Source organism: Salmo salar, chromosome ssa27 (genome assembly GCF_905237065.1).
Source record: "Salmo salar chromosome ssa27, Ssal_v3.1, whole genome shotgun sequence".
Lineage (NCBI taxonomy): Eukaryota > Metazoa > Chordata > Actinopteri > Salmoniformes > Salmonidae > Salmo > Salmo salar.
Window position 1 is genome coordinate 14,832,208 of NC_059468.1, and position 21,311 is coordinate 14,853,518.

The following is a 21,311-nucleotide window of genomic DNA, read 5'->3' on the forward strand; positions in this document are numbered from 1 at the left end:
GTCTCACCTGGGTTGTGTTCATTAGGCACCAAATGTAATGAAGTGGACTGAAACAGGGAGGGAACTACCTTGACTTGACCAATGACACTTGTTTCCCTTTGCAAAACATTTTCTAAGCATTTTCCGATGCATTACCTCTTTCCAGTACTATTTTAAGGTATTCCATAGGTTAATGAACAATCCATAAGGAAATGGCAAGTATACAGCAAGGACATGAATTCAATGTACAGGGAGCCATTTCAGTAACACCTCACTCCTGCTCTCACGGCATTGGCTTATCCATCCTCTTCTGACACAGCTTTAACCAATACCATGACAGCACATGCAGGGAGGCCCCGCCCTCTCGTTTTCATCTCTCGCATCCTTTCTCCTCCAGTCTTCCTCCTTTTTATGACAAAACAAGTGCATGTTGAAATACTGTGCTTTCTTATTCCTCCCATAGGCCTAGTTGAAGCTGCAGTCGATGCAGCGCCTGAAGCAGGTGTGTCCCACATCAGAGCATGGCCAGTCTATCTATGTTACCTTTTAGTCTTTAGTCGATTGGCACTTCACAAATATATTTTTTAACCCCCAAATACAGCAACTCACAAAAAAATCTTGGCGCTTGCTATGGGCTCACTCACTCAATCACTAACCCTTGCTTTTTCTTTTTTGATTCACTTTTCTATGTCATGGTTTGTCATGTTAATGTCATATGGGTCAGTGTGATCATTCTCATTTGATTTATGATTGAGCATGATTGAAGGAATCGGATAAGCTATATTTTGATACATTGATACTGTAAGCTTAACTATTTCCTCATTGGCAATCATCTTTGCTCCTAGAGTTTAGCTCACCCTAACCTTACTTCACATTATCCATGTTAACATCGTGACAATGTCCACTACATTTGGAGTTAAGATGATTGCTCAATTAGGAATTTGTCCCACCCCTTGCCTGCAATTGCATATGAGGCATGGATATTGCAATGTCTCAGCACTGTCTACGTGCTTGGTCTGTGGTTTGCACTCTTACCCTTTTATCTGTTGTACTAATACAATGGAGGTTTTGATCTCCTGAGTGAAGCAATGTCGGTTGGTTTAATGTCGGTTGGTTGGTTGGTTGGTTGGTTGGTTGGTTGGTTGGTTGGTTGGTTGGTTAAATGATGGCATCGGATTACTAAAGGTATATGTTGGGAAGATACTGGGAGTGAAATTGTTAGATATGTTATACGTGATGCTGAAATGGCAGACTGTATTGGGGGCATTTTGTTAAAAGCAGACATCTCAATTATGTAATGATTTTAAAATGAATAAAACACAATTTTAGAACTTCTGAGACACAAACAGCTGAATATACTTAGATTTTACATTAATAGTAAGGCTGTAACTGATTTTCGGTTTATCGACCGACAGTCCACAGAACTCCATCTCAGCATCCTGTCCTGTCCATTGATCGAATAAAAACCTGTATGTCCAAAATCATTGACTCCTCCCCTCTAAAGTGACCTTATGTGTGACACCTTCTGTCCTTCCCTCCCTCCCTTCCCCCCAGACCTCCTGGAGGAGACGGAGAAGCTGATGGCTGAGAAGGTAGAGGTGCAGCGGCAGGCAGAGAAGGAGAGTTTGGGCCTCCTGCACCAGGTGAAAACACTGGAGGCTGAGCTGGAGGAACAGGTCAACCGGGTCATCGAGCTGGAGCACGCCCGCAAGACAGAGACCGGCGACCTGCTGCAGCAGATCCAGGCCCTGGAGAAACAGCTGGAGAAGAACCGGAGGTTCCTGGATGTAAGAGAAAGAGGGGAAGGGAGAGATGAGGGAGGGGGGATGATGAATATGGATAGAGAGATGGATGAATGGGGAGGACCGTAGGAACTATGTTGTTTAAAAGTATACACATTTACACAAATATTATATGAATGTGCATGTTGGTTATTGCGGATTAGGCAGTGCATAAAGCACTACACTTGATGCATCATTTATTCATCATCCATGCATTTCTTGGGGTCACTCAGATTGGCACTGAAACAGAGACGTTTCCCATTGATATATAATTCGATTTGATATGTTATGGGTATTTCCCTTAGCTACTCTCCTTTAAAGGCTTGGTCTTAAAATCTGATCCCCAGGAGCAGGCCATCGACCGAGAACACGAGAGGGACGTCTTCCAGCAGGAGATCTTGAAACTGGAGCAGCAGCTAAAGAACAGCCAGAAGCAGCAGCCCGGCTCTGAACAAAGAAGTAGAGAGGTAACAATTAATTTCCGCAATGGCCCGAGCATTGAGCCCTGTGGGACCCCACAGGCAGTTTCTCCCTCCTTTTGTTCCCTCACAATGGGAAAGGCAGTTATGTAGATGCTCAGCTTGTAAAAGTGGACTGTTGTAGCTCTTTACATGAGGGCTCAGTGTCAGCCAGGACAATGGGGAGGTAGAATTTCCTGTGTTTACCAGAATATGATCCCAGACTAGTCAAACTGGAACTGTTGCATCAACATGTGTTGTGAAGGAAAATGTACATACAGTATATGCTGATGGGGTTGTTTTTGTTGCGTTGTTTTGGAGCAAGGGCTGATTTGTCAATCATCACCATGGTGATTTATTTTTGAACTGTAAGGGGGTTGTGGATATTATGTGATTGTAATACATTTTGTAGAACTGTAGTATTTAAGGCGTTTTTATTGAATATTTTATTGAACATAATAGGTTTTAAGTGCTTTTGTCCGTGTCACTAAACACTTACCGTAATTTCCGGACTATTGAGCGCACCTGAATATAAGCCGCACCCACTGAATAAAAAAAACAAAAACATTTTGAACATAAATAAGCCGCACATGTCTATAAGCCGCAGGTGCCTACCGGTACATTGAAACAAATTAACTTTACACAGGCTTTAACGAAACACGGCTTGTAACAAAAATAAATAGGCTTTAACGAAACACGGCTTGTAACAAAAAATAAATGGGCTTTAACGAAACAAGGCTTGTCATCGACTCATTAAGACCAAGCTCCCGTGCAGCAGCTTTATTTCCTTTTCCAACAGCCAGATCAATCGCCTTCAACTTGAAAGCTGCATCATATGCATTTCTCAGTGTCTTTGCCATGATGAGGGTGACAAAATGACTACCGTAATCAGAATGATGGGAAGTTTGAGAGCGCTCGATTTGATCTAAACACTAAACCAAAAAGTTGTTTGACCTTAACCCATTCGGCAATTTCATTGGTCTAATGAAAGCTTCATGCCGCCAAAAAACTGAGCACGTCACAGAATGTGTTTTTTTTGGAGAGCGGGAAAAATCCATATATTAGCCGCGTCATTGTTTAAGCCGTGAGGTTCAAAGCCTGGGAAAAAAGTTGCGGCTTATAGTCCGGAAATTACGGTAATATATTTTGCGTCTTTCGAAAAACCAGAGTTCATGGCGAGGTTACTCTCACACCGTGTTGTAACTACCTTCCTCAAGTAAATATCATTAGATATTACATTTCAATATTTCTGCTGAGCATCATCGTCATCTGGACCATGGAGGTCTGTCTTTGCATTATAATGGCATCTGATATCATAACAACTGTGACATACTGCTTGTCTCTGGTTTATTGTACATCAATTGAGTTGTTGTGGCTAGTTTCTGGTAAAAGTAATTAACATCATAGCTCCACATCTCTTCGACATGCTGTGGCAGTGGCTCTGCTTTCTGTTGCCATCAGCTGTGTTTTACATTAGTTACCATGCTGCTGTTTGTGTTCAGAGTCTTCAGCTGTATTATAGTGGCATGTGTTGTGGAAACGTTTCACTAAAAGTCACTCAGAGTTAGTTGAATTGAATTATAGTTGTCTCTTTTTAAACATCATTGTAGACACTGCAGTGGCCTGTTTTTGCTAAGCTAAATGCATTTAGCTTTATCACAGCAGCCTTTCTCTGCCATCATAATCTTAGCGCCATTCCTTCTCCCTCCACCTTCTCCTATTAGTCACTGCTATGCTCATTAAAGGCCATTTTCTCTCCCTCTTTCCTCTTCCTCTTTCCTCCTCTGTCCCTCTCTTTGCCTCTCCTATGGCAGGTGGATCAGCTGACCTCCCAGGTATTGCTATTAGTTGCATTGAAACAGCCTCTCTCTCATTAGTGAAACTCCATCAGTTGCATGGTAGCAACCTGTCATTGTAAACCAGTTAGATCCCCCCACTTTCCCTTCCTCTGCTCTCTTTCTCCTTTTTGTCCCTTTAAATATTCCTCTGTCCACCATAGCAGGTGGATCCGCTGCCCTCCCAGCTATTAGTGCTGCTAGCATCATTGAAAAGGCTCTTCTAATAAATATCATTAGCTGCACTAAAACCCAACCTCTCCCTCCCTCTTCCCCTATTTTTCTCCCTTTCTCAACCATGTAGCAGGTGTGGATCCTCTGGCCTCATAGAATTGCTCCCACTTACATTAATACTGCCGTTGTTCAGCCGCACCATAGCATAACCATTCTTGTTTCTCCTTCCCTTCTGCTCCTCCCCTCTGCTCCTCCCCTCTCCCACACGGCAGGTGGCTCAGCTAATCTAACAGCTATTGCTAGTAGCTAACGTATACTGAAATGCAGCTTCTCTCATATTGAAGCATATTCTGCATAATAAAAAATAAAAAATTATTTAACCTTTATTTAACTAGGCAAGTCGGTTAAGAACACATTCTTATTTACAATGACGGCCTACCAAAAGGCAAATGACAGGTAGACTTTCTTTGCCATCCTCGCTGAAGCTCTCCTCATTCCCTCTACCCCCTATTGATGGGGGAAAAAAATAGCTACATTTAATTATCGCAGTTTAATTTTTGGACAATATTATATCAATACTTTGACACCAAGTATCGATTTGTAAAATACGTGATTATAATTTTTTTGCTACTTAGCATTAGCTAGCGCTGTTTGGCTCTACCTGTGCCAAAATTCTGGTATTTTTTATCCTATAGCTTCTTCTCAATAGCTTCTTTCTAAATAGTGAGCCAACATGGTTCCAGCACTTTTATTTCCATGACCAATCAAAATCTTCTCACGCTGTCTTTGAGCAATATGTTTGGAACATCAAATTGCAATTAGATTGCAGTATCGAATAGCAATACAAATAGAATCATGAGAATTGCAATATATATCGTGTCGGCACCTAAGTATCGTGATAATATTGTACCGTGAGGTCCCTGGCAATTCCCAGCCCTACTACCCCCTCTTACCCTCCCTCTCTTCAAAACGGCAGGTGGATCAGCTGACCTCCCAGTTACTGTGTTGTGTTGCTACTAGCTAGCCACATTGATACATTGAAGCTACAGACTGTACGATCCTCACTGAAAACCCCACTTTCCCTCCTTCTCTCCTCCCACTCCTTTCTCCTCCTCATCCCTCTCCTCTCCCAGGTGGATCAGCTGACCCAGCAGCTGAGGGAGAAGGCGGACTGGTGCAGCGAGCTGCTACTGGCGTCTGAGCAGCTGCAGCGCGAGGTGGGCGAGCGCAACGAGGAGATCGACAAGCTGGAGGGCCGCATCCGCGAGCTGGAGCAGGCTCTGCTGGCCAGCACAGAGACGGTGAGAGAGACGGAGGGGGGGAGGGGTGGAGAGAGACAGGGGGGGAAGATGAAAAAGAGAGGAGAGGGACAATGGAGTGGGAAGAGTTAAAGGGAGGGAGAGAGAGAGAGATTCCTTCTCATTCCTGCCGCTGCTTTTTATGATGCTGTGTTAAGGTTAGCGGGGGTGTGTGACTGTTTCAGAATGAGAGTTTGTGTGTTCTGGTAGAGTGTGAGAGAATGACAGCGTGAAGCTACATGTGCATATGGGTGTTTGTGTGTGTACATTAGTAAGAAAGGAGACTGTACAGACAGTCCCTGACGTCAGGGCTGAGAATGTGTGTGTGTGCGCCCATAATAATGAGTACTGCACCCAAGTACTGCACATATCAAACACATTCCACGGAGTGCCGAGTGTCTCCTGGTTTTCGCTCCACCCTTGTACTTGATTGATGAATTAAGGTGACTAATTAGTAAGGAACTCCCCTCACCGCAGACACTCGGCCCTCCGTGGAATGAGTTTGACACCCCTGACGTACTGCAACCAATATCACTGTTGGCAGGCTGAAACACAGAGCAGTGAAATAAATGTCCCCATAACTTGCTACTGCTCAGATGATTAAACCTCTCTAGGGTATGTGGGACGAAATCGTCCCACCTAGTCAACAGCCAGTGGAATCGAGTGGCGCGATATTCAAATACCTTAGGAATGCTATTACTTCAATTTCTCAAACATATGACTATTTTACACCATTTTAAAGACAAGACTCTCGTTAATCTAACCACATTGTCCGATTTCAAAAAGGCTTTACAACGAAAGGAAAACATTAGATTATGTCAGGAGAGTACCCAGCCAGAAATAATCACACACCCATTTTTCAAGCTAGCATATAATGTCACAAAAACCAAAACCACAGCTAAATGCAGCACTAACCTTTAATGATCTTCATCAGATGACACTCCTAGGACATTATGTTATACAATACATGCATGTTTTGTTCAATCAAGTTCATATTTATATCAAAAACCAGCTTTTTACATTAGCATGTGACGTTCAGAACTAGCAAACATACCGAAAACTTCCGGTGAATTTACTAAATTACTCACGATAAACGTTCACAAAAAACATAATTATTTTAAGAATTATAGATACAGAACTCCTTTATGCAATCGCGGTGTCAGATTTTAAAATAGCTTTTCGGCAAAAGCACATTTTGCAATATTCTGAGTAGATAGCTCGCCATCACGGGCTAGCTAATTTGACACCCACCAAGTTTGGCGTTCACTAAACTCAGAATTACTATAAGAAAAATTGGATTACCTTTGCTGTTCTTCGTCAGAATGCACTCCCAGGACTTCTACTTCATCCACAAATGTTGTTTTGGTTCTAAATAATCCATAGTTATGTTCAAATATCCTCTGTTTTGTTCTTGCATTCAAGTCACTATCTGAACGGTGACGCACGGACGCGTATCGTGACAAAAAAATTCTAAATATTCCATTACCGTACTTCGAAGCATGTCAAACGCTGTTTAAAATACAGTTTTATGCGATTTTTCTCGTAAAATAGCGATAATATTCCGACCGGGAGACGTCTTTTTCGTTCAAAGACTGAAAATGTAAAATGGCCTCTTCACGTGCACGCGCGCACCCGTCTCATTGTTCTCAGATCGACCACTATCCAAATGCGCTACTGTTTTTCAGGCAGGGGCTGCAAAGTCATCATTCAACGTTCTGGCGCCTTCTGAGAGCCTATGGGAGCCTTAGAAAGTGTCACGTTACAGCAGAGATCCTCTGTTTTCGATAAAGAGAGTATAGAAGGCCAAGAAATGGTCAGAGAGGGCACTTCCTGTACAGAATCTTCTCAGGTTTTGGCCTGCCATATGAGTTCTGTTATACTCACAGACACCATTCAAACAGTTTTAGAAACTTTAGGGTGTTTTCTATCCAAATCAAACAATTATATGCATATTCTAGTTTCTGGGCAGTAGTAATAACCAGATTAAATCGGGTACGTTTTTTATCCGGATGTGAAAATACTGCCCCCTACCCTAGAGAGGTTAAGTGTATGAGAACGCAGCTACTGCATATGATGTATGGCTGTGTGTGTGCGCTTGCGTGTATTATTGTGTGTGTTCGCCACGCATGACCTGGTTGCTAAATAATAATATTGTGTGCATGTGTGTTTCAGGTGGAGGATAAGAGGCAGGATGTGTCTGTTAGTGGGCCTGGGGACTCCTCACTGGAGGCTCAGCTACAAACTGAAAGAGAGGCACTCGACAGGAAAGAGAAAGAGGTAATGTATTAGACTTGTGGGGGGTTTCTTTCTTTCACATGTTTGGAAGGCAATTTATAAGTAGCCAATCCAGCACAGTGTCAAAGCTAGCCAGCAAAAATCTTGATTGTTTATCATTCCCCCAATGATTTACACAAAATGGGCCATTCCTCTGCTTGTTGCATCCCTTTGCCTGCCATCTTTCACCTCAAATCACACTCCTTCAATTACCAATGATGTACACAAGGCAGGTCCCCACTTGGATTTCAAGTCCCCTCTTCATGTGTCGATGCCCTGGTCCTCAGTTAGATAGACAAGAACACACAACACGCCAGCCTGACTCCTCCCTTCCGACTCCTCCCCTCCAGATCAGTAACCTGGAGGAGCAGCTTGAGCAGTTCCGGGAAGAGCTGGAGAACAAGAGTGAGGAGGTGCAGCAGCTCCACATGCAGCTGGAGATCCAGAGGAAGGAGCTGAGCACCCAGCAGCAAGACCTGGAGACTAAGGACAGCCTGCTTCAGGTAACGGGCCAGCACACAGCTAGGGTAGCATGTAAACTCAGCAAAAAAAGAAACATCCTCTCGCTGTCAACTGCATTTATTTTCAGCAAACTTAACATGTGTAAATATTTGTATGAACATAACAAGATTCAACAACTGAGACGTAAGCTGAACAAGTTCCACAGACATGTGACTAACAGAAATTGAATAATGTGTCCCTGAACAAAGGGGGGGGTTCAAAAGTAACAGTCAGTATCTGGTGTGGCCACCAGCTGCATTTAGTACTGCAGTGCATCTCTGCACCAGATTTGACAGTTCTTGCTGTGAGATGTTACCCCACTCTTCCACCAAGGCACCTGCAAGTTCCCAGACATTTCTGGGGGGAATGGCCCTAGCCCTCACCCTCCGATCCAACAGGTCCCAGACGTGCTCAATGGGATTGAGATCAGGCTCTTCGCTGGCCATGGCAGAACACTGACATTCCTGTCTTACAGGAAATCACACTCAGAACGAGAAGTATGGCTGGTGGCATTGTCATGCTGAAGGGTACCACATGAGGGAGGAGGATGTCTTCCCTGTAACGCACAGCGTTGAGATTGCCTGCAATGACAACAAGCTCAGTCCGATGATGCTGTGGCACACCGCCCCAGACCGTGACGGACCCTCCACCTACAAATCGATCCCGCTCCAGAGTACAGGCCCCGGTGTAACGCTCTTTCCTTTGACGATAAACACGAATCCGACCATCACCCCTGATGAGACTAAACCGCGACTCGTCAGTGAAGAGCACTTTTTGCCAGTCCTGTCTGGTCCAGCGACAGTGGGTTTGTGCCCATAGGCGAAGTTGTTGCCTGTGATGTCTGGTGAGGACCTGCCTTACAACAGGCCTACAAGCCCTCAGTCCAGCCTCTCTCAGCCTATTGTGGACAGTCTGAGCACTGATGGAGGGATTGTGCGTTCCTGGTGTAACTCGGGCAGTTGTTGTTGCCATCTTGTACCTGTCCCGCAGGTGCGATGTTCAGATGTACCGGTCCTGTGCAGGTGTTGTTACACGTGGTCTGGCACTACGAGGACGATCAGCTGTCCGTCTTGTCTCCCTGTAGCGCTGTCTAAGCCGTCTCACAGTACGGACATTGCAATTTATTGCTCTGGCCACATCTGCAGTCCTCATGCCTCCTTGCAGCATGCCTGAGGCACCTACACTCAGATGAGCAGGGACCCTGGGCGTCTTTCTTTTGTTTTTCAGAGTCAGTAGAAAGGCCTCTTTAGTGTCCTATGTTTTCATAACTGTGACCTTAATTGCCTACCGTCTGTAAGCTGTTAGTGTCTTAACGACCGTTCCACAGGTGCATGTTCATTAATTGTTTATGGGTCATTGAACAAGCATGGGAAACAGTGTTCAAACCCTTTAAATGAAGATCTGTGAAGTTATTTAGATTTTTATGAATTATCTTTGAAAGACAGGGTCCTGAAAAAGGGAAATTTTCTTTCTTTTTTTGTTGCTGAGTTTAGGTAGCCTTAGCCCCCATAAAGCTAGGCTAACATATAGGTAGCCTTAGCCCCCACACAGCTAGGCTAGCATGTAGGTAGCCTTAGCCACCACACAGCCAGGCTAGTACAGTGCATTCGGAAAGTATTCAGACTCATTGACTTTTTCCACATTTTATGTTACAGCCTTATTCTTAAAAAAAAAATCCATCATCGATCTACACACAATACCCCATAATGACAAAGCAAAACAGGTTTTTAGAATCTTATGCCATAAAAAATATACATATATACAGTACCGCTAAAATGTTTGGGGTCACTTAGAAATGTTCTTGTTTGTGAAAGAAAAGCAAACATTTTTTGTCCATTAAAATAACATCAAATTGATCAGAAATACAGAGTTAATGTTGTAAATGACTATTGTAGCTGGAAACGGCAGATTTTTTTATGGAAAATCTACATAGACCTACAGAGGCACATTATCAGCAACCATCATGCCTGTGTTCCAATGGCACGTTGTGTTAGCTAATCCAAGTTTATCATTTTAAAAGGCTAATTGATCATTAGAAAACCTTTTTGCAATAATGTTAGCACGGCTGAAAACTGTTGTCCAGTTTTATTGCTTCTTTAATCAGAACAAAAGTTTTCAGCTGTGCTAACATAATTGCAAAGAGGTTTCCTAATGATCAATCAGCCTTTTAAAATGATTAACTTGGATTAGCTAACACAAGGTGCCATTGGAACACAGGAGAGATGGTTGCTGATAATGGGCCTCTACACCTATGCAGATATTCTATTAAGGAAATCAGCCGTTTCCAGCTACAATAGTCATTTACAACATTAACTATGTCTAAACTGTGTTTCTGATACATTTTATGTTATTTTAATGGACAAAAAATGAGCTTTTCTTTAAAAAAATAAATGACCCCAACTTTTGAACTGTGTGTGTGTGTGTGTGTGTGTGTGTGTGTGTGTGTGTGTGTGATATATATATATCTATATCCACACACACACATACCCCCGTTCAAAAGTTTTGGGTCATTTATTTTTTTAAAGAAAAGGAGACAGGCCAGTACAAATCCTAGTAAAAATTCCCTGTCTTAGGTCAGTTTGGATCACCACTTTATTTTAAGAATGCAAAATGTCAGAATAATAGTAGAGAGAGTGATTTATTTCAGCTTTTATTTCTTTCATCACATTCCCAGTGGGTCAGAAGTTTACATATACTAATTTAGTGTTTGGTAGCATTGCCTTTAAATTGTTTAACTTGCGTCAAACGTTTTGGGTAGCCTTCCACAAGCTTCCCACAATAAGTTGGGTGAATTTTGGCCCATTCCTTCTGACAGAGCTAGTGTAACTGAGTCAGGTTTGTAGGCATCCTTGCTCGCACATGCTTTTTCAGTTCTGCCCACACATTTTCTATAGGATTGAGGTCAGGGCTTTGTGATGGCCACTCCAGTAGCTTGGCTTTGTTGTCCTTAAGCCATTTTGCCACAACTTTGGAAGTATGCTTGGGGTCATTGTCCATTTGGAAGACCCATTTGCGACCAAGCTTTAACTTCCTGGCTGATGTCTTGAGATGTTGCTTCAATATATCCACATCATTTTCATCCCTCATTATGCTATCTATTTTGTGAAGTGCACCAGTCCCTCCTGCAGCAAAGCACCCCAAGAACATGATGCTGCCACCCACGTGCTTCACGGTTGGGATGGTGTTCTTCGGCTTGCAAGCCTCCCCCTTTTTCCTCCAAACATAACGATGGCCATTATGGCCAAACAGTTCTATTTTTGTTTCATCAGACCAGAGGACATTTCTCCAAAAAGTAAGATCTTTGTCCCCATGTGCAGTTGTAAACCGTAGTCTGGCTTTTTTTTATGGCGGTTTTGGAGCAGTGGCTTCTTCCTTGCTGAGCGGCCTTTCAGGTTATGTTGATATAAGACTAGTTTTACTGTGGCTATAGATACTTTTGTACTTGTTTCCGCCAGCATCTTCACAAGGTTGATTTGCACTTTTCGCACCAAAGTAGGTTCATCTCTAGGAGACAGAACGCGTGTCCTTCCTGAGCGGTATGACGGCTGCGTGGTCCCATGGTGTTTATACTATTGTTTGTACAGATGAATGTGGTACCTTCAGGCGTTTGGAAATGGCTCCCAAGGTTGAACCAGACTTGTGGAGGTCTACAATTCTTTTTTATGAGGTCTTGGCTGATTTCCCCATGATGTCAAGCAAAGAGGCACTGAGTTTTAAGCTAGGCCTTGAAATATATACACAGGTACATCTCCAATTGACTCAAATTATGTCAATTAGCCTATCAGAAGCTGCTAAAGCCATGACATAATTTTCTGGAATTTTTCAAGCTGATTAAAGGCAGAGTCAACTTAGTGTATGTAAACTTCTGACCCACTGGAATTGTGATACAGTGAAATAATCTGTCTGTAAACAGCTTTTGGAAAAATGACTTGTAAGCACAAAGTATATGTCCTAACCGACTTGCCAAAACTATAGTTTGTTATCAAGTAATTTGTGGAGTGGTTGAAAAACGAGTTTTAATGACTCCAACCTAAGTGTATGTAAACTTCCTACTTCAAATGTGTGTGTGTGTGTATATTAATGAAATATCACATTTACATAACTATTCAGACCCTTTACTCAGTACTTTGAAGCACCTTTGGCAGTGATTACAGCCCCAAGTCTTGGGTATGACGCTACAAGCTGTATTTGTGGCATCATACCTGTATGGAGTTTCTCCCAATTCTTCTCTGCAGATCCTCTCAAGCTCTGTCAAGTTGGAAGGGGAGCGTCGCTGCACAGCTATTTTCAGGTCTCCAGAGATGTTCGATCGGGTTCAAATCAAGGCTCTGGCTGGGCCACTCAAGGACATTCAGAGACTTATCCCGAAGCCACTCCTGCATTGTCTTGGCTGTGTGCTTAGGGTTCGTTGTCCTGTTGGAAGGTGAACCTTCGCCCCAGTCTGAGGTCCTGAGCGCTCAGGAGCAGGTTTTCATCAAGGATCTCTTTGTACTTGGCTCCGTTCATCTTTCTCTCGATCCTGACTGTTCTTCCAGTCCCTGCCGCTGAAAACATCCCCACTGTATGATGCTGCCACCCATGCTTCCCCGTAGGGATGTTGCCATGTTTCCTCCAGACAAACTCCAAGCGGGCTGTCATGTGCCTTTTTAGTGAGGAGTGGCTTCCGTCTGGCCACTCTACCATATAGGCCTGAATGGTGGAGTGCTGCAGAGATGGTTGTTCTTCTGGAAGGTTCCCCCATCTCCACAGAGGAACTCTGGAGCTCTGTCAGAGTGACCATCGGGTTCTTGATCACCTCCCAGACCAAGGCCCTTCTCCCCCGATTGCTCCGTTTGGCAGCTTCAGGAAGAGTGTTGGTGGTTCCAGACTTCTTGCATTTAAGAATGATGGAGGCCACTGTGTTCTTGGGGACCTTCAATGCCGCGGAAATGTTTTGGTACCCTTCCCTAGGTCTGTGCCTCGACACAATCTTGTGTCGGAGCTCTACAGACAATTCCTTTGACTTAATGGCTTTGTGTTATAGACAGGTGTGTGCCTTTCCAAATCATGTCCAATCAAAAAACCACAGGTGGACTCCAGTCAAGTTGTAGAAACATCTCAAGAATAATCAGTTGAAACAGGATGCACCTGCTCAATTTCGAGTCTCTGAATACTTTCCGAAGGCACTATATTATAATAATATTTGTATATCAAAGTCATTGTAATGTGGTTAACCTTATACATTTATAGGAAAAGGATTCAAATCAAAAATATACAATTCTACCAGAGAGCGCCGTTTGTTAATGGGAAAGGCACACTTGACCGTTACACTTGAATCATTCCCACAGTGAATGGCTAGGCCTGCTACGCTATGAAACCACACGCAATTGCAGAGACTGATATTTCCGGCCGCAATTGATATGGTGAAAACATTATGTGGGGAGGCAGAGGCATAGAATACCTTTGTCAAATAACACAGTTAAATTAAGAATTTATGCTTTTGCTAGAGATCAAGAGAGAATTGACTGAATGACTCAAAACCTCCCCAGCTTATACTCCCCAAATGGACGTTAGCTGTGAGGGCCGAGATTCCCATACATTGACTTTCGTTCGCTATACATGTCGGGGGATGCTATTCACAAGGACATAAGTTTACAAGTTTATCAACTTTCAAAACAGAATTACTTTCCCGTTGTTCCTCAGCTGTAGTGTATGATATACCATTTTGTAGCTCTGAGTCTCTTTTATCCAATGTAAAAAACACCATTTCTAATTTTACTACATAAGACTGATTTGAGCAGGTCAGTCACATATTGTTTTGTTTCATGATTCCCGAGCATGAAACGGCACAGAAGATGTTCAGTGTGCTGTGTAGCTATATTGACGAAAAACAGATTCCATGGGATCGAATGGTGGGCTGGCTTCTGCACTCTAGTAATGAACTTGTCTCCCTCTGCCATATGGATGCATTGTATGATACACGAGAGCAAATGTCAGCCAAAGAGCTGAGCACAGAACGCGGAGATATACTGCGGCAGGTAACTTGGATTGTAAACTAAATCAAACAACATCCGCTGCGCGTATGCCTGTTGAGATATGGGATCAGAGCATGACAGTGTTTTATTTCACACAAGGTTTGGTGGTTATCGAGGGGGATTGTTGGAAGAATTTTTTGCATTGAGAGAGGAACTGTTGTCATAATGAATGTATATAAAGAAAGACTTGGTTGACTTTCTATGTAATAAAAAGAAAATAACAGAAAATGGCATCAGTAAGTGTCCCACACGAGTGATGACTGCTCACCTCCAACTCTTGGAAGAGTACTTTGCAACGGACCTCCTTCCCAATGAATGTGATCCTGGATCAGTTGACATGCCGGTAAGTGAAATCGAACAGCTGATCAAACTGTCGTGACCGAATGCTGCAGACTTAACGCATTCACAGGTCACTACGGAGGAGTTTTGGTTCCTGCCTCAAAGGGAATACCTTGACGTCTCCCTCTGAGCATTAATGCCGCTTTCAAAACAACCGGGAACTAGGAACTCAAATCTCAGACTTCAGTACGTTCAAGACAACTGGGAACTCGGAAAGAACAAGCTCCGACTGGGGGAAAATTATTTTGAACAGTCATCCAAATTGGAATTCCAAATCGAACTCTGGCCTCTTGCTAGAGCTCTGACTTTCCGACCTAAAGATCACTTGCGTCATGATTTGACCTCGTATCTTTCAGATTTCCTAGTTGTTTTTAAAGCATCATAAAACTCATCGTAGGCTGCCCTTTGTTAGCTCATGTCTGTGTGATGCTGGATTCAGTGCTCTCGTCTGCATTAAAACCAAATGGGCCTGTCGATCCAGGTTGGATGTGACAGCAGAGATGCGTGCGCACTGTCGACCACGCCCCCTGACTTTGAGAAGCTCATACACGACATGCGTCAAGCGCACCCATCTCATTAGTGGTGGTGAGATAAGAGACATTGTCAGACTAATTTGGAATTGACTGCCTCACATTAAAAGTATGTGATGGTGAGTTGAAGACAATCAGAAATACTGTTAGAATGTTTTTCAATTGACTGCCATAGCCCCAAATTAAAAACGTTAACATTGGCAGTGATTTTTTTCACATGGGTGGGGTTCTGAGAATTTTCAGATATCAAAATGGAGTCGTGGGCCAAAAAAGTTTGGGAATCCCTGTACTATAGGTAATCCTTAAGCCAGCAAGGTTGACACGTGGTATCCATCTGCTAAACAAAGCTACATAAAGACAGACCATTCAAATGATATATCAAAGGATAAAACAAGTGTGCTGTTAACCGTTGCTACACTACAAAAACATATTACGATGTTTATCGATACTGAATAACCTGCTAATAGATTAAGACGAATGATTTTATGTAGAATGGTTCATGTAGACTTCTCTTTTGGTCAAACCGATAGGTCTGCACCTGGGCAATGTTTGCAGCTAGCTAATAGATAAAACAAATTTAAAAAGTGTTCAGTGATGATAATATTACATTTAACCTTTTTTTAATTTCTAATTTACCTTTCGGTCTTTCTTTTTAACCTTTTGGAAATAACAAGTGTTAACAGACTGCACCGGTGCAAACTGGCCCTAATCAAGTGAATAGTCCGCTATATACACTGTGACACTAACATTGTCCATTCTAAAAGACAACCCAACTTTAAAAATGGCTAATATGGACTCCTCTAGCTACAGTATATTACATAGACATTGCGCCCCAATTTTAAATGAAAAATATACTTTTAAGGTTTAATGTAGCTTTCATAAACCCTTTATAATGCCTGTATAGATACTACAGAAGTAATTTACAAGCAAATGCTATATATATGCCACATTAGCCAAAGCACCAAATGAGGAACCTGTTGGGCTAATATTGTAGTGATAGGTAATATCCCCACTCAAAGATAAAGCCCCCCCCCTTTAATGTTCCCTACTGTTTTAGTCCCAGTTTAAGGGTGATTTTTTTTTTGTGTGTGTGTTGAAAGCCAGCAGATTATAATCTCCGACATATGATAAACTTTTGAAGGTGATGGAGGAGAAGGACAGGGAAATAGCTCTTCTTAATGAGCAGATGGCTAAGCTTCAACACACGGAAACAGCCCCTGACAACAAGGTAACCCCATATACATATACGTTAGACAGACCACTTGTTCTTCTGTTCACATATATGTATATCTTTGTGATAGTGGATAAGTGTTTGTGTTGTGTTAATTTTATTTGGTATTTTTGTTGTGGCGTAACCCACCATTTTATTTTAGGTTTTGGTAAGTAGGCCTCTGTTGTGTTGTGAATTTTTCTTTAAGTTGGCTTACTAAAGAGAGACTTGGAACACCCTAGAATTGTCCAACAAATCATAATTGGTACCTGAAGTACCATTATTACAGTTGTCCCAACCAAAAATTTATCCTGATTGGCTGAGACTCATATATTATCTATCACATAAATATTATCAATAACTATATTACCGTGGCACAACTGTGTCTAAGAGGTTTAATAGAAAGCATGAGCCGGTCTTTTTCCTCCTCATCTTCGTCCTTATTCCTACATTCACTGCTCTGTCCTTCCCTTCAGGAAATCAATGCGAGGGATGAGCTACTGCGGGATCTGGAGTCCCAGGTGGAGTGCATGCGGAGCGAGCAGCAGCGCCTGAAGAGGAACAGCGAGGAGGAGTTGGAGCAGCTCAACGCCGTTATCGACAAGTTCCAGGAGGAGCTGGCCAACATTGAGCGGAAGCAGTTCTCGGAGACAGAAGAAGAGCTCAAGCGCCAGTTGGAGAGCCAAGTCGGAGGTCCCAGCAAGGAGGAGTATGACGAAATGAAGCAGAAAATGGACCTGGCCACACAAGAGCTGGACACCATCAAAGCCGAGCACTGCTCGCTCCTGGAGAGGTACCGGTGCTTGCAGGAGAGCAGACTAGCATTAGCCGAGTCGGAAAAGGAGCTGTCGGACGACATAGCGATGGAGCTGCAAGACGCCCTGAGGGAGAAGACGGCGGCGTTTGTAGTGGTGCAGGCTCAGATCCAGGCACTTGAGCAGAATGCTACCTCCAGGGTGAAGGAGCTGAGCCTTAGAGTCCAGAAACTTGAGGCCTGTGTCGCAGAGAGAGACTCTGAACTGACCCGCTGCCGGTTCCTGGTGGAGCGGGCCCAGGAGCATGCTGATGACCTCCAGCGCAAGGTCCAGGACCTGGAGGACAAGCTGAGGGAGAGGGTGGCCACTGCGCTTGTCAGCCAGGCCCAACTGGGCGCCATCCAGCAACAGCTGCATCAATCGCAGCAGTCCAAGGGCCAAAGAGCCAAAGGATCTGTCCACCAGAATCCCAGGGGACAGATGGAGGTACCGGACTTCGGGTTTGCAGGAATGTCCCGAGCAGTGGAGATCCAAGGAGCCAAACATGGCCCCACTGGGAAGGTGGTCCTCCTGACGGAGAAGCTCCGCGAGCTGGAGGTAGGCCTGAGTGGCATGCAGAAGGACCAGGAGCTGCAGAAGCAGTTACTCTCCAGCTCCGAGGAGGAGGTGCTGGAGTACGAGAAGAGGCTGGTCTTGCTCATTGACCTGCTTAATCAGATGAGGACGACCAAGCCTGGTGGACGCCAGAGAACATTTCCGGCCACAGAGGTAGTTGTTAACTTTAGCCTTCTCTATTGTCTCTGGGGTTAAGTTCGCTGTAGCCTGCACCGCATCCTATGAATTCGTTTTTGTGGGGTAGAGTTAGCCTGCTCTACTTTCCATGGATTAATGAATTTGCTTACGCCTACACTGCCTGGAGATGTTTTTCACAGGTTAAATGCTGACAAGCTGCTAACTCTTTGAACTCTGAACCAGACTGCATCTTCTGGAGGCAACGAGCTGGCTGTGTCTGAGATTCTACAGGAGCTACAGAAGGTCAGGGACGAGGCTTCAGCCACCAAAGAACAGCTCAGCAGTTACAGGGAGAGCAGCAATAAACTCCAGCAGGAGCTCAAGGTATGTAATATCACACTCATTAATACTCTATTATTATTGCATGAGAGAGAGTTACAATTGTCACATGTTTTACTTTTTAAGGCAAAAGAGGTCGCAATGGCCAACCTTCAAGAAGACCTTCAAAGGGTAAGAAACGAATGTGAAAGGGAGTTCCTCCGATTGCCAGACACAGTTCAATTCTACTTTGCCTCAGATTTGCTAAAGTATTGCAATACTTTCTTGTTATTGACATTATCTTAAATCCATTGTCTTGAAATCCAAGTTCTAGAATTTCTAACCTCTAAATATTCCCCAGGTGTCATCGGGAGGCAGTGAGGCCAAGATGTCTGCGCTCCATCGGGAGCTGAAGGAGGTCAAAGAGGAGGCTGCTGCCACCAAAGAGGAGCTCAGCAGCTACAGGGAAAGCTGTGACAAACTACAGGAGCTTCTACAGGTATGAACACAGTCACATTCAACCAGTGTTCAGCAAAGGAAAGAACTATGGGAGTCGCAGTCTTCCAGTGCCAAACTTAATTGTTGATTTATTAATTGTCCATTTTGTGTGGATAACTGTACATTTTGAGAATGTTGACCTTTTCAGTGATTAACCAATCTGACCATTTCATTTTTTTAAATTGTACCAAAGGAGAGAGAGATGACCATAGCACATCTCAAGGGAGAACTCTACCGGGTAAGTACAGTTGAAGTCAGAAGTTTACATACATACACCTTAGCCAAATACATTTAAACTCAGTTTTTCACAATTCCTGACATTTAATCCTAGTAAGAATTCCCTGTCTTAGGTCAGTTAGGATCACCACTTTATTTTAAGAATGTGAAATGTCCGAGTAATAGTAGAGAGAATGATTTATTTCAGCTTTTATTTCTTTCATCACATTCCCAGTGGGTCAGAAGTTTACATACACTCAATTAGTATTTGGTAGCATTGCCTTTAAATTGTTTAACTTGGGTCAAGTGTTCGGGTAGCCTTCCACAACCTTCCCAAAATAAGTTGGGTGAATTTTGGCCCATTCCTCCTGACAGAGCTGGTGTAACTGAGTCAGGTTTGTAGGCCTCCTTGCTCGCACATGCTTTTTCAGTTATGCCCACACATTTTCTATAGGATTGAGATCAGGGCTTTGTGATGGCCACTCCAATACCTTGACTTTGTTGTCCTTAAGCCATTTTGCCACAACTTTGGAAGTATGCTTGGGGTCATTGTCCATTTGGAAGACCCATTTGCGACCAAGCTTTAACTTCCTGACTGATGTCGTGAGATGTTGCTTCAATAAACTTCCGACTTCTATTGTACATCTTGCTGCAAATCACAATATTCCGACTCTACTCAGCAATATGGAAAAAGATCTGACTATTGACATGTCTTCACTTGTATGGGTTTGGGTGTCCCCTAAATTCATCTTTGATAAATCTCTGTCCTTTCACCTCCCAGGCCTCATTGGAAGGTGACGGTGCCTCCACATCCGAGCTTCTCCAAGAGCTCCAAGAGGTCCGAGACGAGGCAGCCGCTACCAAAGGACACCTGAACAGCTTCAAAGAGTGCAGCGAGAAACTTCAGACCGAACTCCAAGTCCGCGACCTGTCAATCGCTCAGCTCAAAGAGGAGCAACAACAGCTCAGAGTAGCCTTGGCGAAATCCGCGGAGTCACCATCACCACTATCCCCAGTATCACCATCTCAGTCTCCCTCACTCGATCAGCGGCAGCAAGCGCCACCCTCCCATCCGAAAAAGAAAGGCGTAAAACCGCAAAACCAACGCCAGGGGGCCAAGGGAAAAATGGCTGCCACTGCCAAAGACAAACCATCGCTCTCCAGGAAGAACTCTGCCGCGGCAAACCAAAAGTCTTCCGACAAATTGTCCGGTCAATCGTCTGATCTTAATGGATCTCAACATCCGCCTCATACAGACGCTGGCACCCAGACGGAGACATTTTCCTCCCAGACATCTGGCCAGCCCAGATCTGTTTCAGAGGAGGAAGAGGTGGAGGAGATGATCGGGGAGTACCAGGAGAACATCGTACAGATGCAGGAGCTGCACGCGGCAGAGATCCTGGACATGGAGGCCCGGCACATCGCGGAGAGCGAGGCCCTGAAGCGGGACAATCAAATACTGGAGGAGGAGTGCAAGGCTCTCAAGACCGTCATCGAGAAGCTGCAACGCTCCCACGAAGTAAGTCCATTGGACGACATCAAATCAAACTTTTTGTCACATGCGCCGAATGCAACATGTGTAGTAGACCTGACAAGGGAAATGCTTACTTACAAGCCATAAACCAACAGTGCAATTCAAGAAAGAGTTAAGAAAATATTTACCAAATAAACTAAAGTAAAAAATAATAAAAAGTAACACAATTAAATAACTTCATCGAGGTTTTATGCAGGGGTTACTGGTGCTGAGTCAATGTGCTGGGGTACAGGTTAGTCAAGGTAATTTGTACATGTAAGTAGGGGTGAAGTGACTATGCATAGATAATAAACAGCTAGTTGCAGCAGTGTAAAAAAATAATAATGGGGGGTGTCAATGTAAATCTGGTGGCCATTTGGTTAATTGTTCAGCAGTCTTATGGTTTGGAGGTAGAAGCTGTTAAGGAGCCTTTTGGTCCTAGACTTGGCGCTTGCCATGCCGTAGCAGAGAAAACAGTCTATGACTTGGGTGACTGGAGTCTTTTATAATTTTTGGGGCTTTCCTCTGACACCGCCTAGTATATAGGTCCTGGATGGCAGGAAGCTTGGCCCCAGTGATGTACTGGGCCGTACATACTACCCTCTGTAGCGTCTTACGGTCAGTTGCCAAGCAGTTACCATACCAGGCGGTGATGCAACCGGTCAGGATGCTCTCGATGGTGCAGCTGTAGAACTTTTTGAGGATCTGGGGACCCATGCCAAATCTTTTCAGTCTCCTGAGGGGAAAAAGGTGTTGTCGTGCCCTCTTCACAACATCCCAGCAGAAACCCGGTTTCAGAGTGTTTTCTTCTGTTTGGTGCCTAATTTAACATGACCCAGATGATGAGCTTGACATTTTTATGGGGGAGTAGGCAGGTAAAGGAACT

At 43.8% G+C, this 21,311-nt stretch overlaps 1 protein-coding gene across 8 annotated transcripts in view; it reads left to right on the forward strand.

The window, feature by feature from the left end:
• Nucleotides 1-21,311, forward strand: part of LOC106588567 (A kinase (PRKA) anchor protein 9) — a 142,083-nt gene that overhangs the window by 103,980 nt on the left and 16,792 nt on the right. For 5 of the 8 annotated variants that reach the window (XM_045709243.1, XM_014177703.2, XM_045709245.1 and 2 more), the window contains 13 exons: nucleotides 443-481; nucleotides 1,534-1,766; nucleotides 2,108-2,227; nucleotides 5,361-5,528; nucleotides 7,698-7,802; nucleotides 8,150-8,302; nucleotides 16,325-16,411; nucleotides 16,870-17,916; nucleotides 18,124-18,264; nucleotides 18,346-18,390; nucleotides 18,560-18,697; nucleotides 18,890-18,934; nucleotides 19,694-20,431. In XM_045709243.1, coding sequence (XP_045565199.1) covers nucleotides 443-481; nucleotides 1,534-1,766; nucleotides 2,108-2,227; nucleotides 5,361-5,528; nucleotides 7,698-7,802; nucleotides 8,150-8,302; nucleotides 16,325-16,411; nucleotides 16,870-17,916; nucleotides 18,124-18,264; nucleotides 18,346-18,390; nucleotides 18,560-18,697; nucleotides 18,890-18,934; nucleotides 19,694-20,431 — 3,059 coding nt within the window. Of the gene's footprint in view, nucleotides 1-442; nucleotides 482-1,533; nucleotides 1,767-2,107; nucleotides 2,228-5,360; nucleotides 5,529-7,697; nucleotides 7,803-8,149; nucleotides 8,309-16,324; nucleotides 16,412-16,869; nucleotides 17,917-18,123; nucleotides 18,265-18,345; nucleotides 18,391-18,559; nucleotides 18,698-18,889; nucleotides 18,935-19,693; nucleotides 20,432-21,311 lie in introns of all 8 variants that reach the window. The other 3 variants (XM_045709244.1, XM_045709248.1, XM_045709246.1) reach the window with 3 other exon arrangements.